The 23,617-nt window shown below is 39.5% G+C and overlaps 2 protein-coding genes across 10 annotated transcripts in view; one reads left to right on the top strand and one right to left on the bottom strand.

The window, feature by feature from the left end:
• CHLSN (cholesin) overlaps positions 1-23,617 on the top strand; it is a 351,907-nt gene that overhangs the window by 156,977 nt on the left and 171,313 nt on the right. The gene's annotated exons all lie outside the window — the stretch shown is intronic.
• The window catches only part of GPR146 (G protein-coupled receptor 146), an 88,764-nt gene continuing 66,646 nt past the window's right edge, over positions 1,500-23,617 (bottom strand). For 2 of the 3 annotated variants that reach the window (XM_020978692.2, XM_020978690.2), the window contains exon 2: positions 1,500-7,304. In XM_020978692.2, coding sequence (XP_020834351.1) covers positions 6,259-7,260 — 1,002 coding nt within the window. In that variant the 5' untranslated portion in view covers positions 7,261-7,304 and the 3' untranslated portion in view covers positions 1,500-6,258. Of the gene's footprint in view, positions 7,305-12,039; positions 12,497-23,617 lie in introns of those variants that run through there. The other variant, XM_020978691.2, reaches the window with a different exon arrangement.

The raw sequence follows: 23,617 nt of genomic DNA, 5'->3' as shown, positions 1-23,617 counted from the left end.
TTTTGATTACTAGAGCATTGTCCTAAGCATTGCAGTTACCACATCTGTCATGAAGTTATAGCATTGCACACTGAATGTCCTTTTGGGAATGAGTGTGAGAGTACAGGGATGTTCTCTCGTATGACAGACAGTGTGACTCAGACAAAGTTGCAGTTGTTTTCCAACGCATTATAGTTAGATGATTCTAGCACCATGTACAATTGAAACCATGTTGAGAATGTGGTCAGATTTTGAGGACTTTGGTTTGTGGTTCTTTGAGAACCTGTTCCTGGCATGCTGTATCTTACAAGAAGTGATTTCGTGTCTTATTTCTAGTTTTACATACTGTCCCTCTTCATCCCCTTCATTCCTTAACACATACCTTGTCCTTTTGAATTATTCATTGGAATTGGTTTACTACTGACATAAGACCTGAGTTCTGCCCAATGAGTCATCTGTGTAATTTCCTTGAATGTTTTTTGGAAGACTCCCACCCAAAAAAAGACATACTGCAGACTCTCTTCCAGTAAGCTTATTCCTGGCAAAGATAAAGAGAGAGAGAGAGAGAGAGAGAGAGAGAGAAGAGAGAGAGAGAGAGAGAGAGAGAGAGAGAGAGAGAGAGAGAGAGAGAGAGTGTATACACACTTGTGTACATTTGCTTAGCTGTAGGCATGAAATTCTTAGAAAATTTATTTTATTCCTCCTGTGACATACAAATACAAACATCAAAGATTTTGAGGATGAAACTGGCTAATGGTCCATCTCCATCCTTTCCAGTGTGATCAGCACCACTTATTCTATCAGTCAAAAGAGAAAATGAGTCACTTGCTATTGTATTTTCCTTCTAAGAATTTTACATGAACTCTACCAGCATCCATAATAGTTAGATAAAAGATATCCCATTTTAGGAGACAAAAAAGTCCTTTACAACTTTAAACCTATGATTTTATGTAATAGCAGACTAATGCATTATATTTTAATTTAATTTAATTAGAATCACCTACCTTTGTTTCTGAAGCAAATTGAGGGGGGGAGACTGCAATTGATCTCCTTGAGTCCATAGTATGGACTCCATGCAAAGTTCTGTTTATGAGATGGTGGCACGCTGCATATTGGACCCCTCCCACTACAGTACATAAGAGACATTCAATAAATATTTGTTTACCAACTTAATCCTAAAGGTTCAAAATTTTCTATACATTCAAATATTCTATGAGATTGTATAACTAAACACAAATCATGGTTGTTCCTTACATTATGCTTTCTCATTGAACATGAAATGGATGTGTTGAAATTAAGTTTAATTCTTTCCCTTGACATCATGTTCAATAAATAATTTTTAGTGTTTAGAAAAAAAACCTTTTCTAATAGAGTAGTGGTAAGGCTGCTTCTTAGCTGGCCTGTTACCTCCTTCTTCCCTGCCCCCTTCTAAAGTTTGCTTGCCTGCTTTATCAAACAAGTATTCAGATTGAATGCTTCATCGGTCTAACATGCAGCTATAGGAATCACAGAGGTATGGGTAAACTTGAACGACTTTATTTATGTATTTATTTATTTTACATAAAGGCATCTGTCTAAATGGAAGAACTACAAAGGAGTAAATCAACACAAAATATATCTAAATTTAAATCTGTAAAGAGGAAAATACTGTTAATAATGGCACTTTCTGTGATGATTTTCTCATACAGCATATACACACAGAAATATATACAGTACACTTTAAGCATTCAAAAATGTTAATGTTAAAGAGTTACAAACATATCTCAGTTTTAGGAAATAATTTAATAAACAGATTCTTCACATGTGCCTTTGTACATCAGTAGGTTTTTCTTCATATATACAGTACTTATATGGATACTAAAGAGATTGGCTCATATTTACAGAAAAATCAGGGAAGTTCAGGTTTGAAATGGGAAGGCTTTGATTCTTACAGCTGGTTTTTAGCATCTATTCAAAAACTCAACATATGATCATACCTTCTTTGCTATAAACCATGGTTAATTTTTCCATGATTACCACTTCAAATTAAATGTGATTTTGTATTCTCATGCATACACTCTCATGTGTGAATTTCATACACTTCATTCATAGGTGCATTTTGCTGATCCTAACCAATTTTTAAAAATCTATAGTATTGATGGAACAAACCTAAGATTAAGTTTACTTTGCATAAAGAACTGCAAGGTAAGAAAGATTTTTTTAAAATCTGAACTCTCTTACCACTAATAACAATCATAGAATTGCTAGTAGGAAACCCAGCAACTGCAAGATTGTAAGCAAAAAGTTTTGTCAGCAGTAGTGCCACCAAAGCCAAAGACTAAAAATGGGATCCTGTTTGTCTTATAAAGTAAGTGGAAGAAATATGTTTAAATTCACAGTTCACCTTGGATTTTCCAAAACATGTTCTTTAAGTCTTTCTTCATTTATGGCAATATAGCTAAAATGTCAGAAATAAAAAATACAGCCGAGGCAAGAAAAATGCAAATCAGCCAGGTTGCATCAAAGATGAATTTAGAGAGGAAACCACAAGAAAATAGATTCGCCAATGAGATGTGAAAACCAAATTATGCAGTATGTTAGAATTAACAGTAAAAGATGTCTTCAAATCTGGAGAGGGCTGATAAAAGACTGGTGGTGTGTGAAGCATAGCAGCGGGGGACCTGCTCTCAGTGGAAAAGAAAAGAACAGAGAGAGATTAAGAAATGGGACAGAAGGTTTACTTTTGCAAAATGATGGGGTGAGATTCCCCAGGGATGTGGAATAAGAAGTGGAATGGGCCACAAAAAAGAGTGCTTAAAACCAACTTTAATGAAGCTACATTCCGAAGATGCAGTTTATAATTGTGGATGCTTCTAACGTCACCTCTGCGATCAAAGGAAAGCATTGGTCTGGCTGCTGGCATTGCATTAATTACTCCATCCAGGTTAGGGTGTTGCTGAGGTTACTGGTTTGAAAGTTGGGAATGATGACCCAGATAATGGGCATGATATGTTAGTGCTAACAATACTACTTCCTCAAGTTGGGGTAAGGGTAGGGGGCAGGAAAAGGGTGCATTTGGAAGTATCCAGACAGTGCAGCTTATATGTGGGAAGATGAGAGGGCAAGTAGACTGCGAGGAAGAGACTATCCAGAAATATTATTCTTTCAAGGGGATGGAAATAATGCATGAAATAAAAATCCTGTAATTTGCATAGAAAGTTTGTTAACCGTTGAGAAACTGAGATGAAAAACTTGATCGAAGGGCAAACCTGTGAGTTTGAGGAAGACCACTTTCTATGGAAAATTTCATTCCCCATTCTGGGAAAGGACTATTTGATTAGAAAAAGAGAGGTACCGTTTGTGATTATAGGCCCATGCTTTCATGAAAGAAGAGTTCATGGCCCTCTTCCTGGAGCTTTTTGTTCCATATGAAAAACTCAAGGCTCAAAGAACATGGAAATAGGAGGAGACTTTAAAACAGAGGTCTTCATTTGGCATCTGTGAGCTTGGGGCTTTTTTATATGATATATTTTGATAACTCAATTTCAATGTAATTAATTTGCTTTGTTAATCCTCTTTATTTTATGTTATACACTGAAAAAATATTATTCTGAGAAAGAGATTTCTCTAGACTGCCAAAGGGGTCCATGACAAAAAATATTAAGAACAAGACAAAAATATTAAGAACCCCTGCTTTAAAGAAAGAAGAAAACAAGTCTACACTTCCTTATCTTCTCCCTCTTTCCTGCAATGAAATAATGATTAGAAACCAGATTTCAAGTGGATGGGCTCAGATGAGTACTTGGAGACACTTAGGAAGAGACTTTTGATATCTGCCTATGTTCACATTTAAAATGATGCTGTGGCCAAATACTGGCCAAGATCTTAGGGAAATGCAGTTGTTCTTCATTAGCATCTAGTGTGATATATTATTGGAGAAAGCTGTATACTCTAGCCTAGGAATCTGTCTCTCTGAAAAAAGAACATTTAATTCAGTTTTCTAAGTCTGGTAAAGTGTGTCTGGGTCGGTTGGGAAAGAAGTCAGGTTTGCTGTTTTACACAGTCTTAAAATCTGGGACCCTTGAAAGAGATCGATCCAGGTAATGGCTCTTACAAGCAAAGTGTAACCTCAAAGTCATTCTTTGGGCAATCTGAGGTCTGATGAGGCCTTGAGGGAAAAAGTAGCTGTTTGTAATGTTGCAGCCTAATGCCCAAGTTCTCATGAAGAACTGGGTCAGAAAAGGATGAGCTGTAGGTTTAGAAAAGACCTGATAATCATTTAATGGAAAGGAATAGGCAAAGGAATGGTGTCAGGATAGCATAGAGAACTGAATCAATGATCAGCACCTGGGTTTTTCTTCACTGACACATTTTTTTTTCAATAGGCGCTGTTTCCAAAGAAAAGGAAAGGTTGAATGATGCAAAAATATTTTGGAAAAAAAAACATTTTGGCTGAGCTTTGTCTAAAGCTCAACTCGTGGATGGGTAGATAGTGTAGATGGTAGTAGAAGGTTTCTTCAGGCAATAAAACTACGTTGGTGTTTTCTTATCATTGTCATTTACATCCTGCCATTTGCTATGTGTGTGTCCTCAGGCAAGTCATAACCTCTTTGGGTCTGAGTTTCCTAATCTTTAAAATGTAGGGAAGGAGGGGAAGCGGTATAATTGGACTAGATGACTTCTAAGGTCCTTTCCAGCGCTAAGCCTGTGATCCTCAGTGGCTCTGGCTTTATTCACAAGTGTTCCTTTCGAAAAATAACTCACACATATGGATTTTCTTTGTATTCACCTTATCTTTAATATAGAAGTTGCTTTTACTTTTATATGGCCACTTCGGATGAATACATAGTCAATCTTAGGTTACCTTTCAATTCAAATAAGTAATGAGGAGTTTTACAAATGTAAATTTTTAATCATTATGAAGTCTCAGGGATGACTTAAGGAGTCAAATTGTTCATTCCTATGTGGTTGTTCAGATATCCTGTCCCCCCTTCTCTCTACAGCATCATGCTACATTTTACCAGAACAGATCTTCACATCACTCTTATGCAGCACCCTCCAACCCAGCTAACTACATTTTATAACTTTTATAGTTTCTTTTCATTCCACTTTTTAAAAATAGCTTTGGACCTGGAAACTAACTTTGTAGTGATTGAGAATTAGAAAGTAGAAAATCAGCCCTGCTCACTGTCCCCATGGCAGTGAGAAGGATTTAAGTATGTTACGATGTGTAAGAATTAACAATTCCTTTAATACTCCTAGATTATTCCACGGCTTAAAACCAGGCATAGATAGATAGATAGATAGATAGATAGATAGATATTCTTACTCATTTTAAGAAGTTTTAGTAATGTCACTGTTGGCATAAAGTGCCATAAGATTTTCCTATGCAACATTTAACACAAAAAGGAAAGAGACAATGACAATTGAGTTTCATGAACATGTGGACCTTAGGTAGTTGGGTTTTTTTTTTAAATTTTTTAAAAAGTACATTCCACCATCATTTATTTCCTCCATTTTAATACTTAGTGGATTTCTACTAAATATCTGTGCTTCCTTTTAAAAAAAATCAAGAAGAAAGTGAAGAATCAAGTATTTTCATAATGTAAGCAAGCATAGTATAAATACTAGATTTCCAAATTCTTGTTACTTCATTTAGAAAAAGCCTAATTTGGAAAAGGTTTAAAATGAGCAAATTACTTCAATGACAAAATGCACATTTAGGCAAAATACACACATTTTAAGGGGAAAAAAAAGAGATAAGTTAATAATATTGTAGCTTATATTTCACTTCAGACTGTTTGGACAGCCTGTTCCTTTGATCAGCATTACCTTGGCCAGAGATTGACCATCCTGGTAAGGGCAGACAGGGCATGTCGAGAAGAGTACTACGACTATACCATTTAGAATTATTGCATCTTTTTCTAAGGAAGAAAACATAGCATCATCCTTTTCTTGGACAGGTAACAAAGTGCTTTACAGCCAATCAAGACTTCACTTTACCTTTTAGTCATTTCTCTACCCAGGATTATTAAAACTGGGAAGAACTCAAGCTTACTGACTCAGTGCTTTGAAAGTGCTCTCAAATGCCAGCTTCTCTGACCTGCCTGAGGTTTCTGTTAGTATTACTGTGCCACCTCTGTTAGAACAAGCATCCCTTGGTCAGTAAGAATAGCAGCTCCCTTCCAGTATCAATGCGAAGAGCTTCTAAAAAAGTTCTTGGTAAGAAGCAGCAGGATTGTGCTGATGTGGCAAGGCCCACGCCCACAATGCTTGCGCTCCACAAGAGTTTCTTTTTTCCTACGTCATCACCTGCTGTACTGTTGCTCGGTCATGAGAGCACCTCTGATGCCCACAGTGCATTTTTTTAATCAGCTGTCGTAGCTTGCCAGGAAAATTTTTGTTGATGTAGCGGTAGAGAAGTGGCATCACAAAACTGCTAGAGAAAGCTAAGAATTTTGACAAATTGTTGATGAAATGCAATATCCGCATGTAGTGCTCATCCATGAGTTTTCCTTGTGAGACAAGGAATGTGTTTACCAGGAGAGTTAGATAGTAAGGTGTCCACAGCACAAATTGTGTACACACTGTGGCAATCAGAAGCCTGTGCACAGAAGGGTCCAGTCTTCCAGTATCGTGATCGAGGGGTGTGGCCTCCTTCCGTATTCGTAAAATCAACACAAGTGCATAAAGTACAGCAATGGCAGGGACAACATACCCAATAAACACCATGATGGCATCGGCCGCCTCCTTGTTTTGCATCTTGGAGCACTCAATGAGCTTAGTGGACACATGGCTACAGATGTAGAAGAGCAGAGAGGAAAAGCTTGTAAGCATTGCCCCTCCCCAAATGAACCCACAGACGTGCTTGGTGTTATACACACTAGACATGTAAGTCCGGGGTAGAGCTCGCTCAATGTAGTAATCCAGGCTGAGCAAGGTGGTGGAATACATGATAACCAGGGAGGAAACATTAAACAAAATCAGCAGCGTGATATAAACTTCACTGGTAAAGCTCCAGATGGCCCACTTGCTGGTGGCTGGTCCAAGAAGGTATATTGGTGCCACAGCATTGATTATGAGGCCAGCAATAGCAATGTTCACAAAATAGACATCAGGCATTGTCATAGTGGCCTTGTTGTACAGATTGACCAGGACCAGCAGAGCATTGTAACAGAGGCCAATTGGGAAGCAGATAATGAGGTAGAGGAGGGAGAATATGGAGAGGATGAGGTGGAAGTCCTGGCAGAGGAGTTGGTCCTCACTGTTCTGGGTACCATTGAAAGTGTCGCAGCTCCACATAGTGAACCAGTCAGGGGTGGTTTTTCTGAAGACTTCCAGCTGTTCTGTAAAGAAAGAAGTAATAGCAAATTAGTTTGCAACACATCTCCAGATGTATTGTCCCTAGGCATGTCTTAGACATCTGGGATGGCAGGGCTAGAAGAAAAAGCCACGTGCCTTAAACTATCACAAAAACAAAAGCAAGCCATTGCCACATTTCAAAAGGAAGAGTCTCTTGAGGATTCAGTCTCTTTCTCTGTGTGTTTTTCATGGAAGGGTAATAAACCATCAAAATGACTGCTGTCTTATTAGTCCCAAACAGGGCTGGTTATGACCAGAAACTTTATGATGTAATAATTTTACTGGCCCTGGTGAGTCTCTCTCTAATGTAATTTCTGAATGAAATCTGAGTAATGGATAATTCATTCAGGATGCTCATCCGGAAGCTTTTAAAAGGCTTCTTCAAACCTTTTCCTACATCTCAGTCAGGGGATGGGTGCTACCCTGACTGATGTATAGTCAGCTTAGAACGGGTGAGGCAGTACATGATGCAGTCATTTCCAGGAATAGAAAATGAAGCAAAGGTCTTGGACTGCATCTCTCCTAAGATGTTTCTAAGTAGCATTTTAGGGCAGGGGTAGGTTTTCCTCATTAGAAAAGTCATACTCATAGCAGGATAGACCTGCCTTTGCCTAATAGACAAGAAATGGATGAGCAGGGAATGGGAAGAGTGTCCTGCCCTTAATCAGAATAGGGGAGTCTCTAAGGTACTATGGAAAGAATGTTGATTACAGTTAAAAGACCTGAATTCAAATTCTGCTTCTGACACTACTGCTTGGATGACCCTTAGCAAGTCACTTAACTTGCATAGGCTTCATTTTCTTTATCTATAAGATGAAGGAATTGGAATAGATAACCTCTGAGATCATTTTCAGATATAATTCTTTGAAACAATGAAATTATTCTTTGTATGACAACCTTCAGCCTTGCCTTCCACAGCCTCATTGTTGTTATTGTCCAATCATTTCAGTTGCGTCCAACTCTTTGACCCAATCTGGTGTTTTCTTTGCAAAGACACTGGGGTAGTTTGCTATGTCCTTCTCTAGCTTATTTTACAGATGAAGAAACTGAGGTAAATAGTGTTAAGTGACTTACCCAGGGTCACAACTAGTAAGTGTCTGAGGCTGGATTTGAACTCAGGATGATGGATCTTCTGGACTCCAGCACTCTACCCACTTCACCACCTAGCTACTTCTACCACAGCCTCATTAGCTAGCCTGAAACCCCTAACCTACTCCTGTCTGTACTATAATACATAGCATAGATATGGTCATATAAATGTCTTCTGATTCATGCACAGAACTGGATGAGCTTCCTTATCCCCTTCTCAGTTTCCAATTTGCATTAATCTGCTCATTGCCATATCTGTCCAGTTGGAATAGTTTAGTACAGCGGTTTTCCATGTATTCTCCCAATATTAGCAAGCCCATGGATCTTTGATCACACAATCATAGAATTTAAAAATTGGAATAGACTTCAGTGACCATCTAAGTCCAATATATAGTTGAAAGGAATCCCCACAATCACATGCTCACCAAAGCCCTGCTTCTGCTCCAAGACCTCCAAGGAGGGGGATCCCACCACCTCTTGGGGTAGCCCATTCCACTTGTGGACAATTCCAATTTTTAGGAAGTTATTCCTGACATCAATCCTAATTGGTCTATGTGCCACTTCCACATATTCCACCTGGTTCTTCCCTCTGATGCCAAATAAAATAAGTCTAATAAATAAAACGTGTCTAATGACAGTTTATTTTCAAGTACTTGAAGACAGTTATCGTATCTGCTGAGTCTTCTCCAGGCCAAACACCCCCAATTCCTTCAAATGATGCTCATATAGCATGGACTCAATGCCCATCCCTATCTCAGTTGTCCTCTTCTGAACACTTTGCAGTATGCTTCTCAAACCATGGTACCCAGAACTGAACACAATACTCCACATGAGGTCTAATGACCGCAGAGTCCAGTGTGGCTCTTCCTGGAAGCCATACCCTTCTTAATGCAGCCAAGATTGCATTAGCTTTTGGGGGGCTGCTACACCACACTGATGGTTCATTGTGTTTGCAGCCCACTGAAACCCCCATGTCTTCTTCAGAACAACTGCTGCCTAACCATGTCTCCCCCTTTTTATACCTATCAAGTTATTTGTTTTTCAAACACAAATTTAAGACTTTTCATTTATCCCTACTGAATTTCATCTTCTTAGATTAAGTCCACTGCTCTAACCTGTCAGGATCCTTTCGGTTCCTGACACTGACATCCAGTGTGTCAGTTATACCATCTATGCATCATTTAAAGATCTGATGATGATACCTCTGATGCCTTTATCCAAGTCATCGATATAAATGCTAAACAGCACATTGTTAGTGCTTTACATCAGTCTCTAACCTTCAAGCTACTTTTGATTTCTTATAATCACTGTTGGTTGGAATAGGGATTGGGGCAGGGGGTATATGGTTCTAGAAGTGAGTTGTTTACAGGTATGCAGAGAAGAATTTCTCTTTGAGGATCCCTGTGAACCTTGGAGAAGGAGGCCAAAGTAGCATCAATCTGCCTTGGAAATTGACCAGGCAAAGTTTCAAAATGATGAGTGGTCTGCTTGGGAGATTCCTGCCTTACATGATACAAACTTGTGTTGCCTTTCCAATAAGTACTTGCTTTTTGGGAGCACACAAGTACTTAAAAGCAGAAATGTAGTATCTGGAACCAGAATATGTAGAAATCTCATTTCCGGGGGGGGGGAGGGCACTTCAAAATTGTTAGGACTTTTTTGGGAAGGATTTGTGTGCTCAGGGTGTGTGTTGGTTCGGCGAAAAACACCGGACTTGGTGTCAGAGGACCTGAGCTCAACTGTCAGTTCTTCTTTTAGTTACCTTTGGGTCTTCAGATGAGCCCTGTAATCTCTCTGAATATGTTTAAAGTGAATCTGTGATCTTAAATTTTGTGCTTTCAAGATAGAAAGTGTGCTGCTTTCTCCCTTTTTGGTTTCCCAGTCAAAACAAGTATAAAACAAACCTCAGTTTGCTAAAATAAAGCAAGCAAAATTGTACCAGTATTAGCATGATTACTTCAATACATAATTGATGTATTACATTAATAAAAACAATTCAATGGTGAGTGTTCTTTTGCAGATACCAACCACTATATAACCATTAAATTAACCTTAGACAGTTTTCTGAGGCTAAGTGACTTGTCCATGGTCACATAGCTGGTAAATATCAGAGGCAGAATTTAAATTGATGTCTTCAGTTAGCTATGAGAATTAAAAACAAAAAAAAACACTCTAAAATTTCACATTGAGGTATCAAAGTGCTTTAGACGTGGCTGTACTAGAAGGTGACAAGTGGAAAAGAAGTAAAATTTGTAATAATATTTTGCATTCCAAAGAATGACATCCAACAATATGAGACAGGAAATAAATCAGGTCGGTTTCAATTTGTGTAATAAAGGGTGCATAAAATTTAACCTCAGCCTGTATGGGTGTATTGCTTCTCTACTTGAGCACACACGCATCCCTCACATTACTTATGAAAGAAGTATCTACCTTCTGGAACGAAAATGTCAATTCAAATCCTTAAAGTAGTAGAACTGCTGATTTCTTAATTCCTTAATCTTCCCCTTCTCTTGGAACTCTCTTGTAGCATTATAACAAAGAAAGCTTGGTTATCTTAATCATGATTTCCCCAGCCCTCCCCCTCCAAGGTCTTTTAGCTAACTTCCTGTGTTATTTCCTTCCCCTCTCCTCTTCCTCTTCTTCCACCTCCTGCCTACTCCAGTTCAGCATGCCAGATTACCACAGTAGCCAATATGCAGTTTAAATGCTGTCTTTAAAATTGTCATTTTCTCTTTGAATTTTTAAAATTTCTACTCCCCCTTACAGAGAGCATATGCCCCCCAACATGTGTCCAAAGTTTATGAAAACTCTGTGGCTCTATGAAAACTAGTGGAGCTAGGAAGCACAGGTGCCTGCTGTATCTTTTTAGTGATTTAATTTTGCAAGGTTTTCACACTGTTCTTTCACCCTTTGCTTTTCCATCAGAATATTATCAGCCGTGGACAAGTCTCTTTACATTACTGTTAGTGACATGATGCTGTTTTCATTCCACCCTGTATTGTTTCCAAAACTGAAATTCTTGTTGTTCTATGAGGTTGTGCTGTTCAGCTACCATCATCAAATTATAGCATGATCCAACATTTTTTCCCCTTTATCTAGATAGGCTTTCCTCCTGAAGGCTTAACATCTTTTATTCTACACCTGTCTATCTGTACTAATTTCTAAGCCCTTATTACATACCATATGAGAAACAAAAGATGAGAACTAGATACAAACCTGCCGACAAAGCGCATTTAGGTATGATCAAAAGCTCTGTGGTCTGACTTACGGGGATGGGAAACAATGTATATCATGTATATTTTTTACATTGTTGAAATGGAATCATTTGCCTAAGCAGCTGCATGAGACACATACCCTTCTCATTAAAAAGTGTATTTCATTTGCTTCCCCTTCTCCCCTCCTCACCCCCAACCCCAATTCCTTCCTGGCATCCCCTGCTCTCTCTGACACTTGATTCCCCTTCAGTGTGACCACATCAGAAACACACATTTTACTCAGAATAACTTAGTTCTTTTTAGGCTGTCTGCATCACCTACTTGCAGCACTCATGTTAATTTTCCCTCTCATCACCCGGGACAGCTTTTTGTATATCTGCAGGCTCTCACAGTCACACAGAGAAACTCCTACCTTCAGTTCACGCCATACATTCCTCTGTACCATGAAGTCCCGACTCAGTCAGTAAGCGACATTTCAGAAGGAGGAAGCTGACAGAAAAGATCTGCTCTGTGTTTTTCCTCTGGAAACCCTACTGCCTCCCTATCAGCAGTGGACATGAAGTGTGGTTATTTCGTGTGTGTGTGTGTGTGTGTGTGTGTGTGTGTGTGTGTGTGTGTGTGTGTGAGATAGAGAGTTTGTTTTTCCTCTAGTAAATTACTCACAAAGTTTCTGCTTCATTTGGCAGGCAGCAGTGGCCCCTCCCTATCTCTGTTTACAGCCAGTTTCAAGAAATGAGAGGTTGTGCTGCATGTGAAGAGAGTGAATTGTACAATTAAACATAGCCAAATCCTCTTGCTTTCAATTTGTTACACTTAGAGCTTCCTAGAAGACTGAGGTTGGCGTTGGGGTTCAGCCAAACTGTTTCTCTCCTTCCATGTGGGAGTTGCTGCTCAGTCATGATGGGGAGAAGACTTGACCATTTTTCACTGACTTGGCAGAAGGACTTGGGAAGAATCTTATAGTGGTGGTTTCCTAATAGTCCAGAGTGACAGGAAACATGTTTGTCAGTGGAATTTTTCATTTTGAGGAGATGAACTGAATGGACAGATGTCTGCAGTACCTAAGGGCAGGTTAACGGGTTTCATTGTGAAGTTGTCATAGAGGGGAAAATTCTGATAAAGAGCCAGCATGGGCTGTCTTGATAGGATCTGGATTTAGATTTTGTCTCTTGACTCCTGTCTGTGTGACTTTGAGTAAGTCTTTTAACTTTCCAAGGCCCCTGGTCCTTCAACTCTAAAATGAGAGCACTAGAGGGTCTGTGCAGTCCCTTCAAGTCCCAGTTGTGGGATGAATGTGTTTGTTCCAAGCCAGTGACTCCAGTCATAAGTTGGGTGATGACAGCCACAGGGGAGCGAGAGAAAGCCAGACTCTAGGACGCTTAGAACCCGAAAGCGAAAACAGACTTGGGTTTAGCAGTTAATTAGCTTTGGGGTGGGTGTATGTGGTATTAATACAAACTAAATTGGAGTTTATCTGCCCTCATCCTTTTAGTGTTAAAGCTATAACTTATCAAACTTTCTAAACAGTGATTTGGCAGTCTCTTTTTAGTGCCTGACCTCCTCATTCACTCTCCTTCAGATAGGAGCTGCTTAGATTGTTAATATATGGCTCCCAGGGAAGTAGAGCAGAAGGAATTACAAGAAGAACAGAATTGTTCTATCTTATTCCAAGAGCAACTTAATTGGGGGGAAATTATCACGTGAAATAAAATCTGGTCACATTTTCCTTTTCTTGTTCGTATGATGCCATGGTACTGGCTCTCTTCATTCCAACATCATTTTAAGGGCACATCATGCATTTGTTGTAATTATTCTGGGAATTGAAACAGCGTTTCCAAACCAGAAGTTGAATTTTGAAGATTAGTTTGTTGTTATTTTATTATTCAGTTGCCTACCATGGCTCGCAGGACAGGCATGTAGATTTCACAGCCATTAAAAATCTGTACCAGTACTGTACTACTAAATACTCATATCATACTATTATTTGTCTTTTAATAAATGTAAATTAAGCAAAAGTGGCATGAAAATTGTGTTGGACTTGTGAAGTCAGGAGCAAATTAAATCCAAATACTGTTTTTGGTACTTTCTAGTTGTTTTGACCATAAGCAATTCACTTAACCCTTGAGCCTCAGTTGAGGAATAAAAATAGCTGTATTAGGTACATCACAGTATTGTTTTGAGGATGTACTGAGATAATGTATGTGAAAAAGTATTGCAAACCTCCAAGCCATATATGAATGTTAGCTATGTATACAAATATTGTACAAGTTTTGTAAACTGAAGGTGCCTCTATTTTTCTTATCAGTATTTGGAATGCTGCCAGGCATGTACATGGCATTTTAAAAAATAAATCATTGATGCAGTTATATAATATTGTGTACCACAGATATCTGCATTAGTATATTTTTCCCCTACTAGACTGACACCTCTGATGGCAGTGATCTTACCTTACTCCACTTTTCTATATTCCCTAGCACCTCACATAGTAGGCTGTTAAGTGTGTATTGTATTATTTTAATTTGGAATACTTCCAGGAGTACTGCATTTATTTGTGATTAACAAACTGAACTTTAATCTGTGAACCTTCCTTGAAGGCCCATAACCTCTTTAGTCAGTTCTGTGACTTTGGAAGAGAAGGGGTACTCATCATCATACAGCCTTGATATGTTCATTGTGTGCGTGTGGGTCTTTGGTTCTAAAGCCTCGAGTCATTGGCATTATTTTGTAGAGTAACCAAGTGATCATTAAGAAGAAATATGTCCCTGTGTCACAGGATGTAATGTGTAAATAAAGGAGAAAGGGAAGAATGGGAGTGGAAGAAAAGCAACCATAGCCAGAACACATGAGAGGAGCTCACTTCCACACTCTGCTCTTTTCATAGCGTCAGTGTTTGATTTAGAGGAATCCATAGGTTAGTAGAAAATCAAGGAGCAGGGCTCTTAAATGCGAAGTCTGAACATTTTTATTTCTTTTGCTTTCTAGCATAGGCTCCTCAAGGAGCACTGGTACCATAATGTCAGTTTAATTCATTAAAAAAATTTGCTTTATGAAGAAAGCGCAACGAGGAGAAGGACTGACAGTAATATTGTAAACGAAGACAACAAAATTCAGATTGCATGCAGTGACCAGTGTTGGTCCCAAATAACTTGACGGTGGAATGCAATTCTGTGAAGAGGTAGTAGACTATGAGTATGGAATGTGTGCGTGTGTGTGTACACATACATATATATACATACACACAGAGAAAAATATATACATGCAGAATATATGTATACACACATATTTCTAGATATAACATATGTGTTATATATGACATATGCTGTATGCACACGTATGTCTATATGTATACACGCACGCGCACACACACACACATATAGGCATAGTCACAGTAGTGAACAATGCTTGACTCTTATGGGAGGGAGAATGGATGGCTAAGGGAAGGTGTTAATGGGAAATGATTATAGAGCCAAACAAAATATACCAGTTAAACTTTTTTTTTGAAGGGAAGTACATTTGTGCAAGCATTTTATTTATTTAAAAAATAAAATTTTAAATAAACATTTAAGAAAAAGATGCTGAATGTTCCCAAACAAGTTAATATTCCACAATACCTAGGTGAAAGTATCATCAACCTGATAACTAGAGTGTTGTCAACACTGAAAAAAAATCACATTCGAATAAAGCATTAAATGTATCTGCCAAAAGAATATGCTCATCCTATTCGAGCTTAAGCCCAGCAAACTGCACCAGGATTGTAAATGAGTCTGTGTGAGATGGGACATCGAATGAAAGGCTCTATCCAGTCTGCCTGAGTTCTGTATACTGACATGGCACCTGAAATTAAAGCAATGACAGAGTACAAGGTTTAACATCTTAGGAAATGTTTTCTCCCATCTTAATCACAGGAGTGATTAGAGAATTGAACTTCCAGCTGTGGTAGACGAATCACTTCTATTATAATGCAGGTGTTCTGTAGATCGTAGCTAGAATATTACTAGCTTTAGTCATGGAAAAAATCCTGCCTTTTTCAAGAGGTTAGGTCTAATCTCCAGAATATGTTCCCCAACCCTGTTATTTTGACATCAGTGATAGGACCTACATCTGGTTTGACCAGGCAGGATGCCTGTCTCTGAACCAGTGAAACAGGAGGCAGATGCTCTCTTGATTTGATGGAAGATTAACACAGGTGACCTGGGAACCCAGTGTGTTTTATGAAATAATCACCTGAACTTAGTGGGTTAAAGCCAAACAAATGGAGGATAGAGTGAGATATTTAAGAGTAAGCATTTGGATTCCCAGAGTTCCCATCCCTATGCATTTCCACTTCCTTCATTGTTTTGCTCACTTTTGTAAGGAGAAAAAGGAACCTGGGGATAAATTACTTGTGTTGGTAGTCTCCGATGCAGTTCTATCCAACAGATATTTATCACATTTCTGCTATGTGTAAGAAACTACTAAGTCTTGGGAGTACAAAGATACAGCCTCCAGAAGCTTACATTTTGTTGAGGATGCATCACATGCACAGATAAGAACATACATGATTATTTTTGGACAGAGAAAGCACCAACCCTTGGGGGGTTGGGCTTTATGTAGGAGGGGCCACCTGAGCTGAGCTATGAGAAAGCTTGCTGTTCTTCTTAATGCTGCTGTACTCCATGGCTCACTTCCCAGACACATGAGCCAGAGAGTAAGGAGAGGCCTTGGCTCAAGGGGCCCTTCACAGAGGAAGAAGCTGAAACCCTTTGCTAAGTGAGGAGGATGCTGTTCTTTCCGACACAAAGAGCTAGAAGCACATGGCACAAGATGAAACTCCAGAGGATGTCTCTTGTCATCAGGACCAAAGAATTCAGCTTTCCTAACATAAAAATAATAACTGACATTTATGTAGTGCTTTAATTCAGGTCTGTGAAGCACTTTACATATACTAACTCACTCGATCCTCACAACAATCCCGTGAGGTAGGCGAGCAGCCAGAGAACTTAGAGAGGTTAAGGGATTTGCCCAGGGTCTTACAACTAGTAAGTGTCTAAGTCAGGATTTAAATTCAAGTCTTCCTGACCTCAAGGCCAGTACTCTAACCACCATATCACACTGCTGCCTCTAGCATGGAGGCTTCATTCTAACAGGAGACATTCCCAGCAGGGGAAAAGCACAATGTCTGGCAACTAGGTCCAAAGACCGGGAAGCAGCATTATTCATCCAGTCCCTTCATTCTCTGCTTGTCTTCTCTCTCTCTTTCTCTCTCTTTTTTTTTTTTTAATTTGTGTCAGACCTTCCTGATAACCCTTTCCTAGCGGTCATTTCAGCTTCATTAACTGAAAGGGACTATAGAAGATCCAAGTTTCCCTGGGACACTTGGAAAGAGCAGCCCATAGCCAAATTAGAGAAAAATAGCTCAGGTGTCCTTGTGCAGTCATGTAGAAGAACATCCAGTCAGATGCATGCAGGCATATGTGTATTCAGGTCCAAACTCTTGTTTCCCTGCCACCCTGACCTGAGCCAGATTGGAGTCAATCTCACCAGGTTGTTTCTCTATTTAAGGACATTGAATGATTTCTTTTTTGGTTTGTGGAGCGCATTTAGCATAGAGCCACATAATCTAATATGTTAACACACAATAAAATGTTCCTTTGATTCTAATTTGAAAGTTACTTATCTTCCCCCAGAAATGCAATCTCAGGTACAAGAGGATGACGCCAGTTATCATACACCCTCTACTCCTTCTAATGAAGGTAATAAGTCTTTCTACTTCTCTGCTTCCCAGAATGTATTGGGGAATGACTGCTTAGAAGCACTCATGACCTTTAGAAGGAGTTGGGTGATCTAGGTTTGAATCCCAGCTCTGGGAATTACTGCCTGTGTAATGACTTTGAACAAGTAATTTAGCCTCTGTGGACCTCAGTTTCCTCATCTGTAAAATAAGAAGGTTGGGATAGATGACCTCTATAGTCTCTTCCAGCTCTAAGTCTTTGATCCAATGATAAGGGAAGGTCCTTCTGGATTAGTAACATTTGAGAGTGCTAATTGGGGTGCAGGCAAATATACAAAGGATGAAAATGAAACCAGAACCCCGAACATGGAAAGCTGGCATGACATGGTAATGGTGTTGTTAGTAATTATATTTACAAAGTCCTAATACTGTCCCAGGAGCCGTATAGGCCACAGAGCTGGATGTGATATTTGACCAGTGAAGTCAGACAAAATGTAAGTTGACTTTGTCTCTTGGACCCTGAGGCACTGGAAATTTTTTTTAGGAGAAAGTTTTTCTAGCCATCTGGGGCTATATGGGAGAATATACAGAAATAAAGAGGACATAGAAAATAAAGAAGAGAGAACCTGTTAAAGATATATGAGGGATATATATGTGAAAAATCAGTGTAATAGGTTATCTTGGTAAAGAAATTGATCTTTTAAAAAAAGATTAATAAAATGCCATGCCCAGATCAAGGACAGAGGGCCTGTATGATATCAGGCAAGTCACTTAACCTCTCTTCCTCAGTTTCTTCACCTGTAAAATGTGTATAATAATAACACGTACCCCATAGGATTGTTACATGGTTTAAATTAGAGTATATACGTATACTCTCTCTCTTTTCTATATCTACACACACACACACACTCTAAATCTTTTTTTACAAGCCTTAAAGTACTGCATAAACATTGGCTATTATTAATATTATTATAATGCTAACAACAATAGCAATGACAGGGGAGGCCAGAAGATATAGTGGTAAGAGCACTAGAAGATGTCAGTATCTCCTAGTTCTGGCATTTGCTACCTTTGTGAGTCGGTCTAAGCTGCCTCACCTTTCCAGCCCTGTTTCTTCCTCTGAAAAATGAGGGAATTAGACCTTTATGATGAGAGGCAACATGGCAGTAATGGAGAGAGAGCCAGCCTCAAAGCCAGTAAGTCCCGGGTTCAAGGCCTGCATCTGATAGTTACGAAATCTATCACTGAGCAAGTCCCTTCACTGCTCAGTGCTCTGGGGCCTGGATCCTAGAATCCAGGCAACTCTCCAAAATGATATTTAAGGGAGAGAACTTCATTGATATAGGGAGTTTCCTCACCTGAGAGTTAGATATACTAATAAAACCATAGGTCCAAGTCAGTTCACTCTGTGTGTGTGTGTGTGTGTGTGTGTGTGTGTGTGTGTGTGTGTGTGTGTGTATGTCACTAAGAATTCTTCTGGCTTTAATCCTATGATCTTTTACCTGCCCCCACAGGGTTGCTTTAAGGAAACCTCTCAGTAAATTTCTCAGCATGTTATAAATATGATTTATCTTTTTGAAGTTAATTTTGAAAATACCTTCAAATTGAATTTGGGATATATAGAGATATATAAACACATATACTAAATATACAGAGTATGCACACACATATCCATCTGTATATCTATATCTATCTGTCTATCTATTTGTCTGTCTGTCTATCTATACTAGGTGTACAGTCAGCTGAACTCTATCCACCTTGGCTTTCAGTAAACAACTTTCCTCCCTCTGCCCTGCTAGTTAAGCAGCTGCTAATGGTCTATTGGTCACTCCCTTTAGCAGCTGCTTAAGCAGCAGGCTATAAGAGACTTTGACTATTGAGAGCAGCCTGGGGATGAGAGTTGACCTGTGTGAGGATATGGGTCAGAATCTGAATTTTTAATAGGAACCAGTTCAGTCTCTGCAGCTGATGCTGTGTGATGTGTGTGTGTGTGTGTGTGTGTGTCTGTGTGAGTGAGAGAGAGAGAGAGAGAGAGAAAGAGAGAGAGAGAGAGAGAGATTTGGAGGCACAGAGGGAAAGTTGAGATAATGGAGAGCTAGTGGCAAGAAGAGGGGCCAGGGACCCCAAGAAGTTGTTGTTCAGTCATTTCAGTTGTATTCTATTCTTTATGACCCCATTTGGGGTTTTCTTGGCAAAGATCCTGGACTGGCGTGCCATTTCCTCTCCATCTCATTTTACAGATGAGGCAGAACTGAGCAGACAGGGTTAAGTGACTTGCCAGGGTCACACAGCTAAGTAAGTGTCTGAGGCCAGATTTGTACTCAGGAGGATGAATCTTCCCAACTCTAGGCCCAGCACTCTACCCACTGTGCCACCTGGCTGCCCCCAGCAACTTCAGCACTTTGAATTGTTTGAAGGATGCACATGAAGCATCTTAGAACAAGGCCAGTATCTCAGAGTGGCGAGGCCTATCAAGGACCAAAGCGTGGACAGCCCTGCTTGTGGTTCCTTCAGAATCAGCCAGTGTGAAACACTGACATTCTAATCTGGGCTTTGCCACACTGACTTGGAGGGTGACCTTAGGCAAATCATTCAACCTCTTTCTGCCTCCCTGTAAAATCAGTATAATAATAAGCCAGCTGCCTCCACAAGGGTGGGGTGAGACCTAATTAATGCTTGTTGGGTCCTTTAAGCTCCTTGGATGAGAGGCTACAAGGAAGTGTAAGGTGTTAATTATTTTTAATTTGCTTACCTCATTGAATACTCATTGTGAGGTCTCTTGGTTTGAGTGGCCATTTGTGGAACCCAGTTCTGTTTCTAAAGAAAATTCAATGGTTTTTCAGTCAGCTTCTTCTGTGAAGCTTTTGTTGACTGTTTGTTGTTGAATCCAAACAAAGTCCCAAGTAAAATCTCACCTTCTCTAGGAAGCCTTCCCAAGCCCTCTTGGTTCTAGGGCTTTCCCTTTTTTACTTATTCCCCGTGCATCCTCCACATACCTTGCTTTATATATATATTTGCATGTTGTTCTTCTCCCCTGTGCTGGTTAGATTGTAAGCTCTTTAAGACCCAGAACTGTCTTTTGCCTCTTTTTTCATCCTCTGTCGGTAGCACAGTGCCTGGCACGTGGTAGGTGCTTACTAAATGTTGATTGAATTGAATCATCTCTTGGGCCGTTGAACTGAGATGGGGCTAGACCTGTGATTTCATTAGCATAAGGGAACTCCTGTGGAGGAAATTCCCTTTAATTATGGATCTGAAACTTAAAGTCTTAGTTGCCTGGAGTACCTTACTCCAGGTTAAGTGACTTTTCCCCAAGATCATTGTGTGTCAGAAGCAGGATTTGAATCCAGCTCTTTGTTTAAGGCTGTTACACCAGTTATCCATCCTCATGCAGAAAGCACAGCATATACTTTTGCTTGTCTTTATCCCTAAAATGACTTTTCTTAAGAATGCCTTTATAGATGTGCTGTTGGGGAGGTGTTAGCTTTAAAATTTTATGAAGCCTTTAGGCTTCCTTCTTGATTAAAAAAAAAACGTGGAACCTCACTGGTCATAACATTTAGAGACAAGTTTATTTGTTTGAATCATTTGGCTTTTTCCACATTGTCAAGAATACCTTCCAGTTATGCTGGTTTAGCAATGGCAATGAGTGAAGGCATCCCAACTAGACCAGGATCAGCTCTTTCTAGAATGAATAAGCTTTCTTTTGTAGCTTGGAACAAGTGAGAGAAGTACCAGTTTCAGGGGCAGCTAGGTGGCGCAGTAGATAGAGCTCTGGCCTTTGAGACAGGAGGACCTGAGTTCAAATCCTACCTCAGACACATGACACTTACTAGCTGTGTGACCCTGGGAAAGTCACTAAACCCTGATTGCCTCAGAAAACAAGAAAAAAAAGAGAGTGGAGGAGTACCACTTTTACATATTGCATTGCCCTGCTCCATTCTTCTGAATAATGCTTTTAGTTTCCCTGCCCTCTTCTGTTTCCTTTATGCTCATTTGTTCTGTGTTCTAGGGGTATAAAGCATTGAGGTCCCATTTCTCTGAATCATGGATTAATGTTAAGACCATCAAAGGTGATATGAGAGTCATAATTTGACTTGTGGCACCCCAGTTTTGAGACAATGAAGTAGCACTACAGTCTTCATCCTTGACAGGCCTGGCAGAAACAGTAGCTCTTTAGAAAAAACAAGAACAACACCTTACTTCTGATATTGACCACTGTTTAGGTTCTTAGGACAGAAGTTCCTCTGGACTTTGGCATCCACCTTAAGAGGCAACAATCCCTGCCAAACGAAATGGGGGTTTTCACGGAAGCCATCATCCAGCCCTACACAATTTCCTATCAATAAAGCAAGTGAAGGCTGACCCAGTGACTCAGCAGCTATACATTTCACTGCCTGTGGCAGAATCTCCCATGGTGAAGTAGGCTCAGAATTGGAGGGCTGGACAGTAACCAGGCTCTAGGAATGACCAGCAGCAGAATAAAGGTTTCCAGGCAAACCAGCAACACAAACAGAACCATGTCTTTGCTCACTGATCTGAGGGAGCCCTGCTGTGGTGTGGTTGGGTCAGAGAGTGTGAAAGCAGACTTTTAACACTTAGTGGCAGGTGAAAAGATGATGTCATTAATGAAGTCACCCTTTCCCCCTTGATGATCAGGAAGGGCCTGTGGCATAGAGGAGAATTTCTACTGCCTGCTCAGTGTAGTGGGATAATGGCTGTCACTATCCCAGGCAGTTTTTCCATGTTGGAAAGCAGTAAAAGAGCCCATTTTTGAGAATCAGCTTTATAATAGTTGGTAAAACAACAATGTCATCTATTTGCTTAAAGGCTTTCTGGGGTTATAACAGAAGGCATACATACACTATACAACAACTATATACTATACAACAGTGTATAGAGAGGATGTTGGCTTGATCTCTGCTCTACCTCCTATTTTTATATCTCAAGGCAAGGCTTTATTCTCATGGTGTTGTTTGTGGTTGAAAGTACATGCCATGTGGTTTTTCTGTAGAATTTAGTCTCAAATAGAGTTTACATAGAGTCCCTTAAGCCACCCAAATCAGATATTTTAAAAGGCTAGAGAGTAATCCCTTAAAACTAAAAAAAATCCCACTTTTGATTATCATATGGTAGAAGGTAGTTTGGTCCATTTAACTTTTATGATCATCTGAAACAAATGAGAAAACCCATGAAGGAGAGAGGTGGAATGATGAAGCAGCATGAGTTCAAGTTAAAGGCAAAGTATAAACATTCAGTTTAAATGGGTGGGGGCAGGAGGTGGAGGGGGGTCAAGAGAATAAATAGCAGTGTAGCGAGCAAGGAGAGATGAATATTAATAGTAGTAAGTACCAAAGTTCAAATTCTTTTAGTAACATTAAGCTCCTCTTATGATACTTATAGAGCTTTTAATAGCTTTCCTCACTCGTATAATCTTTGTGTTATGTGCTAGCGTTTCAGTAGAGAAAGTGAAGGTTTATTTCTTTATCTTTTTTCTAATATAAAGTTAGAATGTATGCATTCATTTCCTTAGCATATGTTTATTGCTTTTGAAGGAAAGCGAAATTGTGAGAAGAGAAAACACTAGTGTCTTGAGACTCCATTTGTCATGTGAATCTCTGAGAATGATCCTCAAAAACCCAGGTGACATTTCAGGACTGCATGTAATGTCTGAATTTTAGCTGAATTAATAGAATTCCCTCCCCATAATGTACATTCTTTACCTATCAAGTCTCCAACTTGTAGAACTAAGCATCTTAAGCTTGTATGCATTGGTGCAGATATTCTATTTTATTCACCTTGAGTAAGGAAAGAACCATTGATTTAGGTGTATTGCTTCCTGAGCTGTAGCACGTTTTGACAGTGTGTGTTCTAGTAAGTAAAATTCAGGAAAAATCAGATCTGGTAAAAAAAACTTGCCTGAGAATAATGACTATAAGCCACTAAATAAACTATAATAAAACCAAGGATCAAAAAGGGAATACGTAATGGAAACAGGGCTTAAAATGCACCGACTGTGTGAGCAACTCAAAACACACCAGGAAGTCATTTGAAGAGTACCTTCTTGGTGGATGGGCTAAGCCGTGGCTAGGATCCTGGATATAGGAGTCTCTATCTGCAGTTGTCAATTCAGTTCAACCAACTTTTATTAAGTAATACCCTTGAGCAAGGCACTATTATCCAGGAGGTGCTAGAGAATTTAGGAATGACATATAACACAGTCCCTGCCCTGAAGGAGCTTACATTCTAATGGGGGGGGGAGACACTCAAAACACTATAT

Source organism: Phascolarctos cinereus, unplaced genomic scaffold (genome assembly GCF_003287225.1).
Source record: "Phascolarctos cinereus isolate Bilbo 61053 unplaced genomic scaffold, phaCin_HiC Scaffold_4;HRSCAF=312, whole genome shotgun sequence".
NCBI lineage: Eukaryota > Metazoa > Chordata > Mammalia > Diprotodontia > Phascolarctidae > Phascolarctos > Phascolarctos cinereus.
The sequence above is the reverse complement of the archived record's forward strand: the minus strand, read 5'-3'. Positions and strand labels throughout refer to the sequence as shown.